Below are 19,285 nucleotides of genomic sequence, written 5' to 3'. Positions count from 1 at the left end.
AAGATTGCTTTAAGAATTAAAGTGGTTCAGCTAGGTACAAGATTACAGACTCAGAAGTAGAGGCATATTGAGATCTGTCACTTCTGGGGTGTTCCCATGACACAAAATACAGCTCTATTACTTGCACAAGAGAACGACTTTATTTCCTCGACTTTAAAGATGATTAATCAGACAGATGTTTCTGAAGATTAACACAAAACACTTTATGCGGTTTCCCTGGAGGCAGATAAAGGTGAATCTTCAGACTAATGCAGACTTTTTTCTACTCCGATAGATACTACTGCTTTCATTGGTCATGCCTGAATGCTCATTCCACCTTCCTCCACGAGAGCTGTCTCCCTTTCTTACATGGTTCTTCAGCTCTGCTGTCAGGCACCCACAGGGATTGCACAAACACATGTAGTGGAAAGTCGGAACACGTGCACTATGAAAACATTTCACTTGCCAAGAGTTATGTTCCCTCGGCTCTATACGTGATTTAATTAGGGTCAAGTGGAAAGAAGTTCTAACATCCAAGGACACCTTATTTAAATCAAAATCTCCTATAAGGAAGTATATTTTATTCTTAGTTAAGGAATGTGTAATATATTTTCAAGGTAAGTGAAGCAGTGAGAAGAAAATTAGTAGCCTGTTCTGCCTTAGCCATCAGTTTTACTGTTGTAGCAATAAAGGCAGTCTATACATGAAATTCAGTCCAAACAAGGTGGATGAATACAAATACCAGCCCCAAACTGAGATAGCACATGGAGAACAGCATAAAAATGTGTGTACAGGCCCAGTTTTATGGCAGAGAAGAAATTTTAACACTTTATGTTTTAATTAGCATGCACTACCATGATCTCAACAACAGTATTTAAAAATGTTTTAAGAAATTATATCAGAACATGAGCCTCCATATACTTAATATTCAAGTATCTCCAGAAAATTTATCACTTGTATATTAAAAAGTGATATGCAAAGAATTTAAATATTTGAAACAAGAAGATGAATCCATACTTATAATGAATGCAGAAGCATTTTATTCAAAGACACAGATTAGGACTTGCCTGTAGCAGGGATCTTGAAAGAACACATGGTGATTGCTCACTAAACTCACAGAAAAAATCCTAATTTACATTTAGGAAAAAAAAGATAATTCAGGTTAATATACCAATTTTTACATATATACACACATATTTATGTTTTTATACACACACATACATTTGCATTTTTATATATACACATCTATATACACCATTGTGTAAATACACCTATATTTTGTATACACACTCAGACATACACATAGCATAGCTTATACAAATTGTAAGAAAGTAAGCATGAATAATTTAAACGAGAACATATTATGAAGCTAAAATCTATTTTTTTTCTGTAATTACTTGTTATTTAAGGGAACAAAAGGTTTCTGAATTTTCTTCTTCAAATGCAACAATTAGAAGGATGATAGTATATAAAAAAGATACTGTGAAACTGTTAAGGTCACAACATAACTGAACCAGGTATGTAACAAAACTGCAATGTTTAACTGGTACCAGATGCTTCATGCAAACACTGCTTTAATTAATTAAACAGGCAATAGGAAGACAAAAGATTTTTGCTTGATCTGATGTAACTGTGGCTCTTTTCTCAGTCAGTGAATGCGTGTATGATAAAAAGTGTTTGAAGCATTTCTTCTAATAAATGTAGGCAGTAACTGAGAATAACATCACTTATTCAGGAAAGAACATAAGCAGGTGCTTAACAGCAAATTTTGAAATTGTATGCAACAATAGGAAACACCAAAAGATTTAAACATACAGCTCATTTTTTTCCTCCAGTTAGCAACAGCATGTATATACAGAATGATTTTTTGCAAGTTACATTTTAAGATCTTATGTTTGGCTATAAATAATAAATATTCATGCTTACCAGTATACAGTGCAAATTAGTTAAGTTGACTACTTCACATACAGTTTTTATTCGGTCTATTAGTTTGGAAAAATAATTGACCATTTCTTCCCTTTTAATTATTTTTGCATATCGAGGGAAAGTTGGTGGCAGCAATCTCTGATTAACAAGGGGCTCAAAGCCCATCATAATAGGATGATCTGATGAAGGAGTGGGGAGGAGAGAGAAAAAGAGAGAGAGAGAGAGTGAGAGAGAGTGAGAGAGAGAGAGAGAGAGGAGAGAAAAGCTGCATATAAGCCATGTTTTCAGAACTGACTTCAAACTTGAAAGTATAATACAAATTATTCAATTAGCCCAAATCAACTTTTTAACTGACAATTACTTCCAGACACACTAACTACTCAACTGAGAGAATGATTACAATTTTAAAAACCCCAACCCCCAACACCTCAGCATAAACTTGTATAGACAGTGAGGTGGTGTTCCCTGTTTTAAAGTCGCATATACAATGGTTCAAAGCGCAATGCACTTAAAGTTCGTATTATCTCTGGCTTTGAACTGACAGTATTGCTTTCAGGAGAACCATCATTTAATGAAGTAGAATTAAGATCAAACACTGCAAATCTGTAACAGTTTGAATAATGAGTATTATTAGTTCAAAGTAAATAGTGGGGTTTTTTTAAATACACATAGATATTAAAGTTTATCAAGGCAGCATATTTAAGAGAGAAAAAAATACCTCCTTTAGTGGTATCATTCTGTGCCTGGATACCATGATGCAATGAATTGTGGATAGCAGAAAGCAAGTCAGCTGCCTGAGTCATTAGTTTCTGAGCTTCTGCAACTGCACTCGTCTGAAAGGCAGATAACAGTTATTCACATTATGAACCAACATATTTTGACAATTAATGCTAGTATCAGATAAAAAGAACATTAGGATTCTAATGTTTGAACATGACCAGTCTGAAAAAACCAAAAAAACCCAAACAACAAAACAATAGCTTTCTGTGCAATAAAGCTTTATGTTTTACATATCTATACATACATTTAGTATTGTATTTTTTGCAGTATAAGATAAGCCTTAACATAATTACAACTGAAAGTCTAGTACACACTACATGCAAGTCCTCTACATTTGATTTTGAAGAACAAAACTCTTCTGTCAAGTGAAGCAGAACCCCAAACGGCAAAGAGGAAAAAAAAATCTCCTATTATTAGAAAATGCAGAATTTCTGAGAATATAGACAAAACACAACCTATCAACTGAAACGAAATCACTGCATAACGTTAGAAGATAGCAGATGTCCATTAGAAATCTTGATTCATGATTTGCTGACAAGCTGAATTTTCTCATGACACTCAGCAAACTGGGTAGCATTTCAAATAGCTCTCCGTAAAATCTAAAATCTTGTTTTAAAAACACTGGAATAACAGTCCCTGACAGAACTTCAAATATTTGAAATCTCAAGTCAAATTGAAACTTGACTTCTTTTAGAAAAAAAATGTTTAAAACCTCCTGAAGATCTAACAGAAGCTGAACAAGATCTGTAGCTCTGCATAACATATGTTCACATATTATAGCATCCACAAATCTACTAAAAGAATAAGCTGCTCAGTAGATCTAAGTCAAATTGATGTCCATGATGCAAACAGCTTATACTTTAAGTAATCAGACTTTAGCAACACTAAGATAATCTGATTTTGCACAGATCATTAACTCATAGCAGTTAACACAGAATTTGGTTGTATATCAGTGTAGATCACTTCTATGCCACAGTTTGATTTCTCATATAATGAATGGTTATACTCAGAATGCAACTGCTTTCAACCACTCAGTCACTTTTTCCTCAACAATGACATCTATCAATGATACTTGCACCTGACTTTCACTTTAATCAAGGTCTTTTCAAGTGCACAGTATGCAGCTGCTCCAACAACAAAATATGTGGGATGGACTCCATGCCACTTAAGCAAGCAATTTGTTTATTTCTTTATGAAAATGGAAATAACAATAAGCAATAGACAGGTATTGATCCTCATATAAAGAAAAAGCTCTTCAAACAAAGATGTCTTATGTGACATGTGATTCTACCCCTTTGCCTTAAAAACATGCAGTTCCTTCCCCCCTCAACAATAAGGAAATCTTAGATTCAAAAAAGCAGGCAAATTGTATGGAAAGCTGTTGTATTCCTCTTCTCAGAGCAAAGAAGTCTAGATACAAATTCAATACCACATAGAAGAAAAAGCTAATGATTCTCTAGAGATGGACAAAACACTGTCGACTGTCAGGTAACTCCACAGAAGGGGACTGAACTCGAGAAAGAAAAGTTTAGCTCATATGTGTGAAAAGAGTAATCCAAACCCCCCAAGTATTTTCTTTAAGTGTTCTAGAATGAATATTCTGTCTCTCTGCAAGGCCATAATAATGTCAGCTACTAGCCTTCCCTGTGTTTTCTTTAAAAATGAGCAAAAACTGAATGGCTGCCACTGTAAGGCCTTATCCAACCCCTTACCTGTAGCAACATCAACTAAAAACCAAAGAACTTACAGAATAACTGTTTGACTTTAGAGAATGAAAAAGTCAGTATTTCACAGGACCACAATGTGAACACAGAAACACCAAATGAACATACCTCTTTTTTGGTAAATGCTATTAGAACAGTAAGTAGCACCCGGGTAAACTTGACTCTGCTGAACACAGCTAAACACTGTTGATGCTGTAATAAAAAATACTGCAAATTACTAAGCAAAATGCATTAAATACTGAAACATTAAAAAAAGCCTCTACAGATTTATTATCTCTCTAGTCTTAAAAATATGTATCTAGTATGATTCTGAAAAGTTATATAATTTATAGAAGAAATCTGTACTGCTGTCAGAAAAGCACTAACACAAAAAATACCAAGATACTTTGGGTAAAGCACAACCACTGGCTGTATGATTATCTCCTATGAAAATGCCATTCAAATCTCAGCTTAAGTGAACAATCAGCAATTATTAAACTGAATTTCTCTCCTTTTTGCTGTACATCTATGTTAAAAGAAATTTCTGAAGAAATAAACATTACTGGAAAGGGAAACTCACACTCTTCTAAATCAACCACATCAACTACATCGATTATCACTTCTTCCTGGAAGGAGCTACACTGCTTTCACCTTTTCTTCGTACCTTCTCCCTTGACCGTGATGCTGTCAGCAGCAGTGAAAGCTGCTGTGAAGGCACTGAGGGAAGAAGGTACAGGATAGGTAAGGCCACCTACTTTGCTAATGGCTTTTTCTTGAGTGGTAGGTGCATAAATGGCACCATTGCAGCAGCATCACTATTCTGCCGATGGGATCAATTCAGAACTCTAGCCCTTCAGAGCATAAAAGCCTACCTGCTCAGGGCCATGTTTAGAGCAGCTCAGATATGAAAGTAGTAGCAACATTGGTGACGTACATTTCTCACAAGCTGGTAACTACTGATTAAAGTAATGCTGTGCTAATCCATGAAATTCAGAAGAAAAAGTAAAAAATTCATTACTTCAAGTTCAACTTCTGGATCTCTCTCTTCTCCTTGTCGACTTCGAGTGCTCTAGTAGGTAAAGGAATTTCAAATAATTTATTAAAAATTGCAAATGGAAGATACTGATAAAATCCCTTTATTCCCTCCAGAACATCCATCTGTTAAATAACCCTAAAAATCAGTTCTCAAGTTCAAAACCTCTTAATATACAATCTAGATACTCGTATGATCCAAGACTCTCCTATAATAATAAGACCTATCTCAGTCCACTTGGTAAATATGGAAGGAAATTGTATGAACAATTTATATTGTAAACTGTGGTAAAGTGACCTCTTTAACATCACATAGTACATCTGAGTAAGAGCCAGAAGTTAAATACATACTTTCTGTGCCCAGCTCAGTGTTATCTTCTACATCATGATTCCACCTATTGCTAGTGAAGAGTTTAGAAAAGTCTGAAGACCTCGCTGTCTTTAGCCAGAAGGCAAACTACCAGCACCTTACACAAACCGTTATGGGAGTTCTAAAAAAAACCCACACCATTTAATGACCTAATGACCTATGTTAAGTACACTTGAAGTATAATTGACAAGACAAACATGAGAAAAATACCTTCACTCGTCTTTGCATGTCATCTTCTACATCCTTTAGCATACCTGGAAAAGTCACAGTACAGTTAAAAGCTGAGAAGCATTCCTAGGTACACCTATATCACTCAGGGGAAAAATGTTTTGAGGGGACATCAAGTTTTGAAGTGCTTTACATACCCATTAGCCAAAGACTAGACAAAAAGTAATCTTGTGAGGGATGGTGGGCATGTCTTGCAACAATAGATAAATCAGAGTACAGACTGACTGATCCAAATATAAAGTGTTTACAAATTTTCTTGAAATAAGTCAATGAAAAGCTCAAGTATGTATCAAAAATAGTGCATCAAAAGGCTAACATACATACTTATGTATGTGCCTAATAACAGAAGTATTCATAGCTTTAGAACTATTAGGCTGCTTTTTTCCTCAAACGCAGTATGTTTAGATCACAACAAATTGCGAGGCAGAGAAGCAAAATTCAAGCAGTGCACTTTCCAAGGGTTTGTATGTATCTCAGACCTGATGAGCTCATGCCCAGCCACTTAGCACATCTAAGAGCAGTTGCTCTGTTTCTCAGGCATCTAACAAATAAACAGCTGAAAGCTTTCTTCAAGGAAAAACAATTTGATCTCTCTTTTTACCAAGCCAACAATTTTCACAAAACTAATAAAAAAACTTAACATCTGAGACTCCTATCAATTCATTAGGTTTGGTTGAGAGTAACCAACATGACAAAAAGAGGCAGAGACTGATGGACAGATACACAGAAAGAACGAACTGTACCTGTAACTCTAAGATCTGTCACACTGTTGGCCATTTTAAATCCATAAGTCATTGACTGAAAATCTTCCTAAAAAACAAAAATCAAAGAAGTAATATGTAGTGAAATATAAACAGTAGTAGTTACTTTTTCAAGTTGGGGTTTCTTTTTGTTTGTTTTGGGTTTTTTGGGATGTTTTCCTGTTGTGTTATTTTTGTGGGGTTTTTTTGTTAGTGGTATTTTTGTTTAACTATTCCAAGTATAAAAGTCCAGTTTTATTCTGCACAACTGAATAAACCCATGGTTTGGGTGACTTTCTTGCCGAAATCCAGCTTGGGGTAATTATTTTCTGCATAAATCCTTAATACCAGTATGCCTTTCAAGAACTTCTGTTACAAGAACTATGGAAGCAAAGTACTATTTAATCTATTTTAGATACAGTCAGTAAGAAGTGACTGGTCCAAGCTCAGAGGAAACAAAAATTGCTCTAAGCACAGAAGAACAGACTCTGATTCCATTGCTAAATGGACATTTCAGACAAAAAAAGACAATCATGGTAATCTGAAGTCGAAAAATAAAAAATCAAACAGGAGGAAAACCACAAGTAAAACTGATTTCAAACGGTTGGCCACAAGACTTGCATTCCTTCTTGAGTAAAATATTTACATGATTCCAATATGCAAGCAAAATACAGAAAAGAGCATGCAACACCTTCATGGAAGAAAACTGCATTTTAAGGAGATCAAGCCTAATACTTTTAGGAGGATTAACTGCTGCTCATACAGTATCCTCGAATCAAACAGTAACAAATTTATCTAATATACTGTTTTATTTGCATGATGGAGCCTATGTACAATGTTACATATTTAACCACAGGAGATACTGAAACACATACCTCCTCAAAAACAGCTGCTTTGTTGACCTTTTCTCTGGCAATATCACAAATTTTTAGGATCCCTAGAGCAAAAGCTTTCATAGCAGGATCTTCTATGAAGTCTGGATTATGAATATAAAGGCAAGTGAATACTGTCTGTGCCAAGGAATGTCCTTCTAACCATGTTATCTAGGGAAAAGAAGATTAAATGTTTTACTCATGACAGCCAAGGCCTCATTTTTATATCTCCATTCTTTTTCCATCTTACTAAGCTTCAGTGAGTCATTAAGGCAACCTTCCATGTAGCAAAAAAGAGCAAGAGAAGGTCTCTCAACCTTTAACCTTTGTCCATCTGCTGGCTGTGGCAGGCAGTAAATTACTAAACCCTGTAACACCACCAAATTCTGGTGTTGGATAAACCTTTTCCACAAAGTTCAGGTCTAATCTCTGTGACTTAGACATGACATTAAGTTAAGAGACCATCAGATTTATAAGCTTCCTCTAAATACCAAATGAAAAATGGAAGTGGCTATGAAACAACTCAGCAATATTCTGCATGTTCTCTTCTACAATTTACAGCTTCTTTTCACAACCCCCTCTACTACTTTCATGCTCCTTTAAGCTACAGGGAAAGCTTCAGTAATTTAAACAATTATTTCTATCTTGAAATAGCATAAAACACAGTAGGATCAGATTTTAAATAGGACCACTGACCCTTTTCAAACAAAAGTCAGTATTTGGCAGGGGGAAGGCAGAAGACGAATTATGTTACATCATATCAAATATACAGTGACCTTTACATGTCTTTTTGGACTAAACTATTTTGAAATGTTGTTTTAAAAACTGAAGTAACTTTAGCAATGTTATTTTAAAGAGTAACTGAAAATAATTTGTATTATTTACTGGGGAAATTAAGGCATTTATATAGAAAAACCCCACAATTAACAAATAACTCATAGTTCACTTATTTACTTTCTAAATGGATCTAGGTATTTTCTTTCTTCAAAATGCCTCTGTAAGCTCGGTCAATATTGGTTGTACAGAAATGAGCAGAGTGCTGTAAATTACTACACACTTATTTTCCAATGCAAACGCCAATATACAGCAGGCAGTCAGATACCATACATTTAAAAAACACAAATTATACAACCTTTTTACATTATTCAAAATGCTACCAGTTCTCTTCCACAGTGATTTCTTATAATAAAAAATCCAAGAATCAAAATGATGCCTCTTGTAATACCCAATGCAAATATATAAATGGAAATTAAAATACCAAGTATTTATTTTCTGCCTGGTGAATCTTTTTTTCTTCAGTTCTACTATTTTTTCTTTTTTTTAAGCTGGATTAAAGGATTATATTTTGAAAGCAAAACCATCAAATGTTAAGAGCAGAGAAACACTTACCAAACAACAAAAACATGTATCCATTATTCCTACCAGCTCAGGTGAAGTGAGATCCTTGATTTTAATGGTGCCATCCTTAGAAAACAAAGAAAGAAAAAAACCTAAAGACTATGGAAGTCTATAGGCAAAATACAACTTATTATTTGTACAGCCAAAAAAGAAATTACAACGTGGTTAAGACTTCAGAATATTTGTTACCACTGGCTTTATTCATCACCTTCATAACATGCCTCAAATTCTGAAAAACTTTGCTTTCCCATCATTGCGTTGAACACTGACCAAACATAAAGCTATTCAAAGACAAAGCTAAAATAAAACTTCTGGTCTATGAGTAGCCAGTAAGTTTAAAACCAGTTAACTGTCAATACTTAAATCACAAAACAATATGTATAATCATAATAAAGATTGAACAAGGAATAATATGCAGGACACATTCTTTGAAGACTGTTTTTTACACTGCAGATACTTGTAGAGTTTTACTGCCTTCAAGGTCAGGACCAAGAAGGCAGCAACCCTACTTCTTTCATCTTTTTTGTCCGATGTATGCAATTCTGCATACATTCTACATGACTTAGATGGCCAGTATTTTACACAAAGCTCTCTTAGTCCATTCAAAACAAGGTCCATAGTAAAAAATATTTTTCCTCTGTGAGTGTATTATTTTTTCCAAATTAACAGAAAGCCTTTCAACCTCGTTCCACCAATTTATCTTCACCATGCATCAAAAGTTAATCATTACTGTCAATTGGGTCAAATTAGCCAGCTTCTGTTCAATACTAATGAACTGATAGTCTTACAAAGTGTTAATTTCCAGCTTTTGTAAGGAAGCTGGTTTCCATTCAGCTTAAAGAGGGACTAACCAATACATCTTCATACAAAAGACACATTTTGGGGAAGCGCAGGGTAACTTGCAAAACCATTTCTGAAATTTATTTATTTGAGGTATCAATACTCAACAATTTCACTGTACTTTTCACTGGAAGAGTTAGCATCTTTGTGATAATGTATGTAACAAAAAAGGTAAAGATCACAAGCTATTTCTTACTTAACTATCGAAAATAAAAAAGAAATAATCAATTTTAAGTAAAGATTGAAAACATTATTTATGTTGAATTGTGCTTAAGTGCAGTTTGATAAACCTATATCATACTTTTACACACAGTGCAGGCAGAAACAGGAGAGTCACACGAACCTTAATAGCTTGCTCAAAGTTAAGAACCTTTCTATTAACTTGGTTTCCAATCATACCAGCATCCATCTTGGGATCCATCATTTCAATGGCAGACATGGCTTCAAAAAGACCAAAACTAAGAACACCAATAAAAAAAATGTTCTGAATGTAATTATTTTATACAAAACTGTCTTCACAAACCAATGTAAAAGAACATATGATGACAACCTGAGTACACTGTATTCTGATTAAAGACAGTAAAATAAGGTATGTGAACATCACTACCGATCTTTAGAGATTGTGGTTTTCAGGAATTTGAGAATCTCTGAACAAGTATGTAAGAAAACAGACACCTAAAAGAAAACTCTTAGCCTTTTCTTAAAGCTGAAGAACACTCCTGAGCCAAATATCTATTACTAACTCTATCCACACTTCTTTCTATACACCTCACAATGACATAGCATCTTTTTGAAGATCACATAACATGATAAACTGATAATAACTGAACAAGCTGTTCTTTATTATGCTACATCCAAAAACCCAAATAAGATATGTCCCTCACAAACTATGACAACATACATGATGCAGACTGACAACAGTATACATTGAATATAGCAATTTTGCTTAAAATGGGCATGTTAAGAAAACTGATACAAAAAACTGCAGCATGTGACAATGGATCACTTGTAGTCAGAGCATAAAAGCTTGCAGGAGAACCACATCAAATGAACACTGGCCTACAGAAGAAGGGATATAGTGCATCACCTTTGGTACATATGGTATTCATGAGAACTGCTGCACAAGCCTTTATTATATAAAAAAGGTTATTGCATGTGGCACATTCTAATTCTGAAAAAGCATATTTGCTCTGAAATGCTTCTATGTATAAAATTATGCCTCAAAAACATGCTTTCATTCTACTGAGTAACTGCTTGGTGACATCCTTGCATACGTTTTTACGCAGGTTTGCATTTAATAGTGTGCTTCTGTTTTCTGAGCTATTAGTCTCAAATAGGCAATTTTTTCTTTATGCAAGTGAACAGCCTCGTGTGGCTGAACATTTAGTTTTATCTTTAAAATATTTTAATCTCACATCATTCTTTAATAAATTCACTAAGATTTTAGCACATGGGTTATTTTGGAAATATATTTTTCCTTAATCTGTAGAGCTCTCTGTTTCCATCTTAGCGTGTCATTTAGGAGTTATGTTAAAGCATGTGCATTGTTTATCCTAAACTTGTTGGCGACATTTGAGGCAACTAAATTTAAAAGCTTAGAGTCTTCCTGGCACTTTTTTATAAAAGCATGTCCACATAAAGTAGTTAAGTAGGTTCAGTAGTTTCAATACCACTGACCATAAAATGTGTTATAGACTTCTAAACTACACTGATTAACTGAAAATATGATGTTATAGTGGCAGCATGAGAAACGTTCAGCATTCATACAAGTGCATTATATACATACTGCTGAGGATGAACGATATTCTGAATACTTCAACTTTTTTATTGAAAGTTTAAAAAAGCTTAGTTGATACTGCATGACTTGCTTATTAGTAATGATTAACATATTTCAACTAATCCTGTCTAAAAACCAGAACTATCCCACAGGCATACTTACAGCTTGTCATGAAGCAGTTCTCCTAACTTCAGTTCTACAAAGGAACAGAACAGGATAAATAATTACAATCACCCTTCTAGCGCAACTGTTCCAGGATAGTCTTGTCACTCACCAAACTGTCTTATGCTAAGACAGAAGAAGGTGCAGGAAGCAGACCAGACATTTCTACTCCACCTTCGTTTCCTTATACTTACAAAGCACTTTCAAGACTGAAGGCTAAAAAAACCCCAGTTGTTCACAGTCTTTCCTTATCCCTCTCTGTTATTCCAACAGTTAAAGGTGTTTTAGTATTACCAAATAGTAGCATCTGAATAGCCTGGAACACAGAAATTTTCTGTGCTCCTTTATGCAGGTGTCTAATTTTTTCCAGGAGAGTTTACTGAAAGGCTTGCCTTTCCTCATTACTTTTCATGAAGATGTATTTGATGGACACACAAACAGTATATTCCTAATATACAAGCATAAGGACAGCGTAAGGAAATTGTCTTTATCGTTATGAAATATTGTGTGTGGTAAGTTGCAGGTTTATATTTATTTTTCCCTAATGTCATTATAAAATCAGTTGAAAAAATAAAGTCACTGTCATGGTAAACTAGCACCAATATCTTACAATAATAAAGGCACTGTTTAAATGGAAGCAACTGCTTCCCTGTGACTGGGACGCACTGCATCTTCTCAGAAGCTCAACCTTATTTCAAAGATGACAAATGATGCACTGACAAACTAAATAATAAAACATTGGAACCTACAGATCCAAAAATGTAGAGGAAAAAACAGAGTGTTGATTCTGCATGGATGAATGAGATTTCCATTTGGCAGAAGAGATACAAAGATACCTTTGCAAAGAAAAAAAGCAGGTGTAAAAATGTGTAAGATGAAAAAACATAACTTAAAGATATTTATGTAATCTGGAAGAGTAAGCAAGGTGAGGTTCTTCTGGTATTTCCAACCTCACAGTTAAGTTAAACACAGGGAAACACAGAATCAATGTAATCCATTCATCGGGAGCTTCAAACTGGGTCAAACTATTGCTTATAAACACCTCAAAGAACTGTGCTTAGTCCTCCAAAGGATTCCAAGTTTTCTCAGAACACAAGCAGTACAACTCACCTCTACAAGCTTCTTCAAAATCCTGGGTTATATCTATCCAGCTTGTATTACTCTTTTCCATCTTGTCAGGCATACCAAGTTCCCATCCTGAATCATCATCTTCTACCGAAGCTTTCATAACCATGATACCGCACCTTTAAATCCATATCAGAGACACTACACGTTATGCACAAGTTAGAGGAAGTGCTTCACGGGAGTAATTTTTCTTTTCTTTTCGAGAATTAGGTGAGAAAGGGAGACTAACTAACCCGATTTCATTTAAACAGTTGCTGTTACATAAAAACAGCCCAAAAAACTTATTAATGAACATTATTTTTAAAAATGGTATTTTATCCACCACTCCTCTACAACTAGATTGTAGACTATGAAACCTGAAAAACTAAGGACACCAAAACTTTAGCAGTACAGCGCCATAATGAAGCGTGTACTGTCAAACTGAAAATAAAATGGGAAACAATGTCAAGCAATCCTCTCTTACAACAGATATAGATACCACAATTTTTTGTTGTTGTTTTACACTATTAGAAATACACGTCTTCCCACTGCTATGAAAGGAATTAAAAAGACAGAACCGTAAAATTGACTACGAGCAAGTTTGTTATTCGTACAAAGTGTATCCAAATTTGTGAAAATGGGCATATTTCCTCTGACTTCTTCAGCAGGAAGTAATATCAAGATTACCACAGCAATGTTATGCAACTTCAGACTGGAATAGAATTTTTAAACTTCATCGACTAGTTATTTCAAACTATTTTCGTGCTTTCACAATCTCATGATATACAGGGCTGCTCTGAAGAATTTTATGTTTTGTCAGTCTGTCTGCTTTTGAGGTATCAGCAATGCTAATATCTAGTCGGAGATCTTGCAAGAGACACTTACGAGCCCGGCGAGCTCTGAACAGCTTAATCAAAGCCGCCACGGAAGCTTTAAACAAAGGCCCCCGTGACAGGAGACCTCCCAGGCATCGGCAATTAACAAAAACCAAAAGGGTGGGGGATCAAACGGATTTTGAAAACTAGCCCAGGAGTCCTTTCGCCCAAGCAACGCTCGGCTTCCCGTCGGCCCCCCCGTCACTATGTCACTAGTTCTCATGCGACCGCAGGGACTGCCAGGCTCAGCGGGCTGGGATGAGGAAATACGTGGGAAGCTAATTAAAAATGGAAATTACGCCTGAATTTCAGACAACGCCAGCACAGCCAGGCCCTCCCGGGCTCTCCTCTTCCCGCAGGTCACCCGTCCCCAAACCCGGCGCTGCCCCTGCCCCTCCTGCCCCGCAGCCCACCGGGCCTTGCTAAGGCACAGGGCTGGCAAGCGACCGCCCGCTGACAGGCCGAGCGGCTCCTCCGCCCCGCCGCGGAGGAAGGGTCAGCGCGGCGCCCGCACGCCGGCCTCGCCGTGGGGCATCGCGACCACCCGCCGCCGAGGACTCCCTCCCTCCCTCTTGCGGGGCTGGCTCTGGCTAGAGCCCCAGCGAGGGGGGGCGGGAGGCGGTCGCGCTGCCCCCGGCGGCGGCGGCGCGGCACGGCACGGCACGCCACCCCCCCTTCCCAGGCGGGGCAGGGGACCTCACCCGTGGCGTCCCGCGCCGCCGGTCCGCTCCCTTCAGTGCTCCGAATCCTCCTGGGCCGCCGCTACCGCCGCGCAGCACGCACGCACGCACGCACGCACGCACGCAGCCCTACCGCCGCAAGCCCGCGAACCCGGCCCCAAGGTCCCTGCGCAGGCGCACACGTGCAGTAGGGCTCTTCCAGGGGCCTCCCCCTCCGCAGATGCGCATGTGCGTGCCGCCGCTAGCGATGCGCGGCGGGGCGGGGGGGGAGAAGTGGGGACCGGCGCTAGAAAAGCAGGTGGGGGTGGCGCTCGTTGCGTGCGCGTCGCAGCCTGAGGGAGGCGCGGGCTGAGCCGAGGCCGGCAGCGAAGGCTCCGCGGAGCTCGGTGCTGGTGAGGGTGCCCTGAGACCCCCGTTTGGGAGAGGCGCGGGGGAGCCCCGCGGAGAGCGGCGGGAGCCCGTCTCCGCAGAGCAGGAGCCTGAGTACGCCTGGCTCGGGCTGGGAGGAAGAAAACTGAGAGGGGGCCTGAGGCCTGGCGGCATGTGGAGGCCGTGGGCGGGCGGGACCCCGCTGCTTAGCGAGGGCAGAGCGTCACCGTCTCTAGATCTCTGCTGAACCATGTCGGCGGCCCGCTGGTACCGGTAGCCCGGGTCCGCCTCTGCAGGCATCTGTGGTGCACACTCTCAATCCAGTCTCTGGCGTTTTCTGCTGCCCGCCGGCCGATGGCACCTGGTGCGAATCGGAGTTTGGTGAAGGGGGTGGGGGGCTCAGCGGGCAGCGTGGCGCAGTCGTGCGCGTCGTGCTGGCGATTTGCTGAATTTGCCGACTTAAGAGTAGACTTCAGGCGATTTTTTTGGGGTTTTCCCCCCTATGTCAGCTGTTTTCTCCCTGTCCTTTTGCCCTCTCCGTTTTAATAATGAAACACACCTGCTAGAGATCACATAAGTGTGTTTCTCTGCGGAGTTCACTCAGGTGTGTTTATTATCTATTCCGTTGAGGGGAAACCAGGTGACATGAGATGTCTAAGGGAACTACGTTTTTAGAGCCGTTTACGGTGGATTTGGTATTTATTAATTCTTTTCAAAATGCACAGACTGAATGCTTCCAGTGTTTCTGGCAAAGATCACTAACATAAAAGCCAGTGGCTGAGGTGCTTTACTAACTGAATAGAGGCTATCTTAAGTAGATTTTGCCTCCAAAGTTATGAGGAAGTCGTTAGAGTTTTAAAATGAAAACACTAACTTCACCCCTCACCCTTTTTATTCAACCCGCTGAAGGTACAGAGCATTTTTATTTGGAGGAAACCAAGAGGAGAAAATGCAGTGTGAGCTCCTGTTAAACCAACGACAGCACCTACTTTATCTGGAAGAATCGTCTTTAGTTCCAACAGCTATCGAAATGTCTGGTGGTTCACAGCTGCACTATACTTACACTTAATTTCCGGGGTGATAGCAACTTGTAACAATCTTAAGGTTATGGTGGCAAAGACCAGATTATTGTTATTGAACCTGATGGTGGTTAAAATATCTGTAAATGAAAGCTGGAGGTATCTTCTTTAATACAGAAAACAGTGATACCTGGACTGGTGCACTGGTCTGTAGAAAAAAATGTTGATTTTCTGGGGAATTCAATTTTTAATTTCAAGAGAGGTGATCTGTAGCCCGTATAATAATCTGTAATATCATTTAACTATGAAATTAACACCCCTCCAATATTTAATGAAAATTAGTTTCTGAAAAGGTAGTGTGTTTGGAGTTTGTCACAGATGCTTCCATTAGCAAATACCTGTTTGTGTTTTTGCACAGGCTGAATGGTAGCAATTATGAGCTGGCTTTTGTGAAGTAATCCTGAGGATCTCAGTCCAGTTCTCAGTAGACCAATGGAGACTTCATAACTAACTGTAAGCAATTATGACTTCTTTTGGCAAAAATACGAGGCACCAAAAATGAACAGCAGGTTGGTTATGTCTCTGTGAAATGACCATAGCAGTTAAAAAGTTAGTACATGTTTGCTGCAGTAACTCATAAGCTGAGATGCTTTGTTTCAGAACATCAAAGCACTTTAACCTGATATGATACAATGAAGTACCTTGGTAGAGCACTGTGAAGGACTGATCTAGCTTCTGGTACATGTGATGCTCACATGGAACATCCAGAGAAATAAAATCAGTTTTTACTTATTTTTAGGTTACACACACAATTATTTTTTGGGGCATAGATTACAAAAGTTACTAGTATTTAAAATGCCTTGTTGTTTAATACAAGAGTATCCCTCCTTTTCTTAGTTAAGCACATACATGTAGGATCCACAAGGTAGTCCTTAATGTTAAGCAAAACAGAAAAGCAAAGCAACCTCCCAGTAATTGTTGGGGATTGTGTCTAGAACATGTTGTGTACTTCCTTCTTGGTGAAGTGGGAGTAGATTAAATGTAAGAATTATGAGGAACTTGCTTCAGTGTTAATTATGGAGTACCTTTGTTCCTGTAATACAGTAAAAACACGTCATCGTATACTTAAATAGGCTGCTTTTGTTTAAGAAAACTTCAGCTAACCATGTACCAGTTTAGGGTGTAGTCAGTTGACTGTCTGCTATTTTTGTCTCTCCAAAATGATGTTACATTAATTTTGAAGGTACTGATGTATTTTGTATGAATTTCTAATACAGAGTGTCTATTTTTACACTGCAGAAACTCATACTAAAGCATTATGAATTTCTTAAGGATACTTAAGAGGAGAAATGAGCAAACTTGTCCTCTACTGTTCAGCTTACCAAAAAAAAAAAAAAATCCTTTAAAAAGGAATTTCACCTGGCATAAGCAAAAAGGTATCTGCAGTCTTCAAAGTACTGTGTGCACAAAGGTCAATTAAATCAAATTGAAAACCATTATTGAACAATGTTTTGTCTGATTATAATGTATTCTTTGGATACTATTGTTAAAATGTGCTAAATAAATCAAAGCAGATTTAAGAGATAAGTCTCCTTTGTTTGCTGTAAGGATCAAGACTCTTGAGTGTGTAGTTACATATACATACATGTTTGTACAAATCCACATGATTTCTTTATCATTTTCTGAACAACACAGAGAACCCTCCTCTCCTTCAAGAAGTGTCTTAAGACCATCGTGGGAATAGAGGTCACCTGCTGCAAGTTACTCTCAGTTAGCTTTCCCCCAAGAAGTAGGTATCTCTCATAGTAATTTTCAATCATTATTCTTTACTTTTTGCATTGCTTAAAGTACGGATGACTTTTCAGGAACTTAAAATTGCTTTGGATGCCCTTGTTAATGGAGGTAATTGGAGAATTGGAAAGGTGCAGGGAGAAAAGGAAAATGGAGATATGTGAAAGTATGCAAATACTTTACTGAGGGTGACCTTCAGCTGGGCCAAAGTCTATTTTAATTCTTGCTGTTCTTTAATGTGCCCGTATGTGAAGAAATTTACCACAGGCTATTCCAGATGAAGGGCCTGTTTAAAAACAAAACAAGCTGAAAAACTGTTTGCAGCTTCATAGTACTTAGCTGACAGCTTTGTCCTAATATAAGCTATCAAAATCTGGTGCATTGATATAACTAAAAATACCTATGATAGTAGTTAGGATATGAAGAAGTAGCAACATATTGCCCTCAGTGTACAAATTAAATTATGTGCATAAATTCTTTAACTGTGAGTATGGAGGGTCTTGTTTGACAGAAACAAGATTCACCCTTGGTTTGTTTGGGTTTTTTTCTCAGTATCCTGCATATATAAATTAAATATGATTGTGAGCAGGCATATGGAAAAAGTGGCTGGCTTGGTATGAGCCTTTGAAAGATGGTGCATCTCTTTAGAAATTTGTCCCCTTCCTGCCCCAAAAAACAACACCAACTCCCTCTCACCCTTAATCCCAGAACATTTATGCGAAAATATGCATGAGGGTACAAATCTATACATTCTGAATTACTTTGCTCAAAGAATATTGATGGGTTATTTAATTTGTAGTATTATAAAAGCAAGAGTAGCTGAGTGAACCACAGATGTGAAGTTGAACTGAAATGTTTTTGTATGCATTGAAATACACATGTAACAGGGCACAAAAGATCTTCTCAAAGGTGAAAAAGAACAGAGGCTATGTTGGAAAAGTACCAAGTGTTCTACTGGTTAGGGAGGAATGACATATCTAGAGATAACAAGCCAAAACCAAATTCTCCAGTGTTTATGTAGAGACAAGTGTTGGCTTTCATATTGGGAAATATGAATATCATTCATATTTCCCTTCATATGAAGGGAGTGATTGTTTCAGAGTTAAGGAGAGCTGCTAGACATGTTCATTATGTAGAACTCACTGGATATGTTCAGTACATAAGCATATAGAAACAGGCAAGGCAGATATAACTAGTATAGGTTAAGATTTAATAGGAAACAATGAATAGGCAGATGATAATTACAATGGAAGAGGATAGGATCTAATAATACTTACACATTTCTACCCATTAAAAGCATTTTGAAGTGCTTTTTCTTATTCTCCTTGCTTTTCCTGCTCCCAGAGAGGATAACCATTAAATTTTAAAATTATTAGTGATTATTTTAGCTGTATGGTCTGATCCTGGAAGTTATACTGTACTGCTTACATAGTAGTTAATGTTGATTTAAGACTGTAAATACACAGTTGGGAGTGGGGAGCCTGAAAACGTGCCTCTGCATACATGTCAGCAATCTGTTGCTCAATTAATTGCTCGTATTGCCTTGTCAAAAATACTACATGAATGAAATGTGATTTGTGTAAACATAAGCTGCCTTTGTAGCTTATGATGCTGGACACCTCTGATGTGTCCTTTCTACG

The 19,285-nt window shown here is 37.7% G+C and overlaps 2 protein-coding genes across 17 annotated transcripts in view; one reads left to right on the top strand and one right to left on the bottom strand.

Moving 5' to 3' along the window:
* NAA35 (N-alpha-acetyltransferase 35, NatC auxiliary subunit) overlaps positions 1-14,638 on the bottom strand; it is a 32,483-nt gene extending 17,845 nt beyond the window's left edge. Inside the window, exons 1-13 of one of the 5 annotated variants that reach the window (XM_054808831.1) lie at positions 14,488-14,638; positions 12,918-13,051; positions 11,808-11,841; positions 10,212-10,326; positions 9,020-9,094; positions 7,634-7,801; positions 6,762-6,828; positions 6,001-6,044; positions 5,407-5,457; positions 4,518-4,601; positions 2,624-2,738; positions 1,906-2,084; positions 1,047-1,106 (exon numbers count right to left, since the gene is read on the bottom strand). In XM_054808831.1, coding sequence (XP_054664806.1) covers positions 1,047-1,106; positions 1,906-2,084; positions 2,624-2,738; positions 4,518-4,601; positions 5,407-5,457; positions 6,001-6,044; positions 6,762-6,828; positions 7,634-7,801; positions 9,020-9,094; positions 10,212-10,326; positions 11,808-11,841; positions 12,918-13,041 — 1,116 coding nt within the window. In that variant the 5' untranslated portion in view covers positions 13,042-13,051; positions 14,488-14,638. Of the gene's footprint in view, positions 1-1,046; positions 1,107-1,905; positions 2,085-2,623; positions 2,739-4,517; positions 4,602-5,406; positions 5,458-6,000; positions 6,045-6,761; positions 6,829-7,633; positions 7,802-9,019; positions 9,138-9,236; positions 10,027-10,211; positions 10,327-11,807; positions 11,842-12,917; positions 13,052-13,796; positions 13,876-14,487 lie in introns of those variants that run through there. The other 4 variants (XM_054808832.1, XM_054808836.1, XM_054808833.1 and 1 more) reach the window with 4 other exon arrangements.
* Positions 14,639-14,733: 95 nt separating this feature from the next.
* AGTPBP1 (ATP/GTP binding carboxypeptidase 1) overlaps positions 14,734-19,285 on the top strand; it is a 75,992-nt gene continuing 71,440 nt past the window's right edge. For 4 of the 12 annotated variants that reach the window (XR_008574578.1, XM_054808811.1, XM_054808830.1 and 1 more), the window contains exons 1-2: positions 14,780-17,290; positions 17,550-17,643. The gene's annotated coding sequence lies outside the window, so the exon portion shown is untranslated. The other 8 variants (XM_054808818.1, XM_054808819.1, XM_054808817.1 and 5 more) reach the window with 8 other exon arrangements.

The sequence above is a fragment of the Grus americana genome, chromosome Z (genome assembly GCF_028858705.1).
Source record: "Grus americana isolate bGruAme1 chromosome Z, bGruAme1.mat, whole genome shotgun sequence".
NCBI lineage: Eukaryota > Metazoa > Chordata > Aves > Gruiformes > Gruidae > Grus > Grus americana.
The sequence above is the reverse complement of the archived record's forward strand: the minus strand, read 5'-3'. Positions and strand labels throughout refer to the sequence as shown.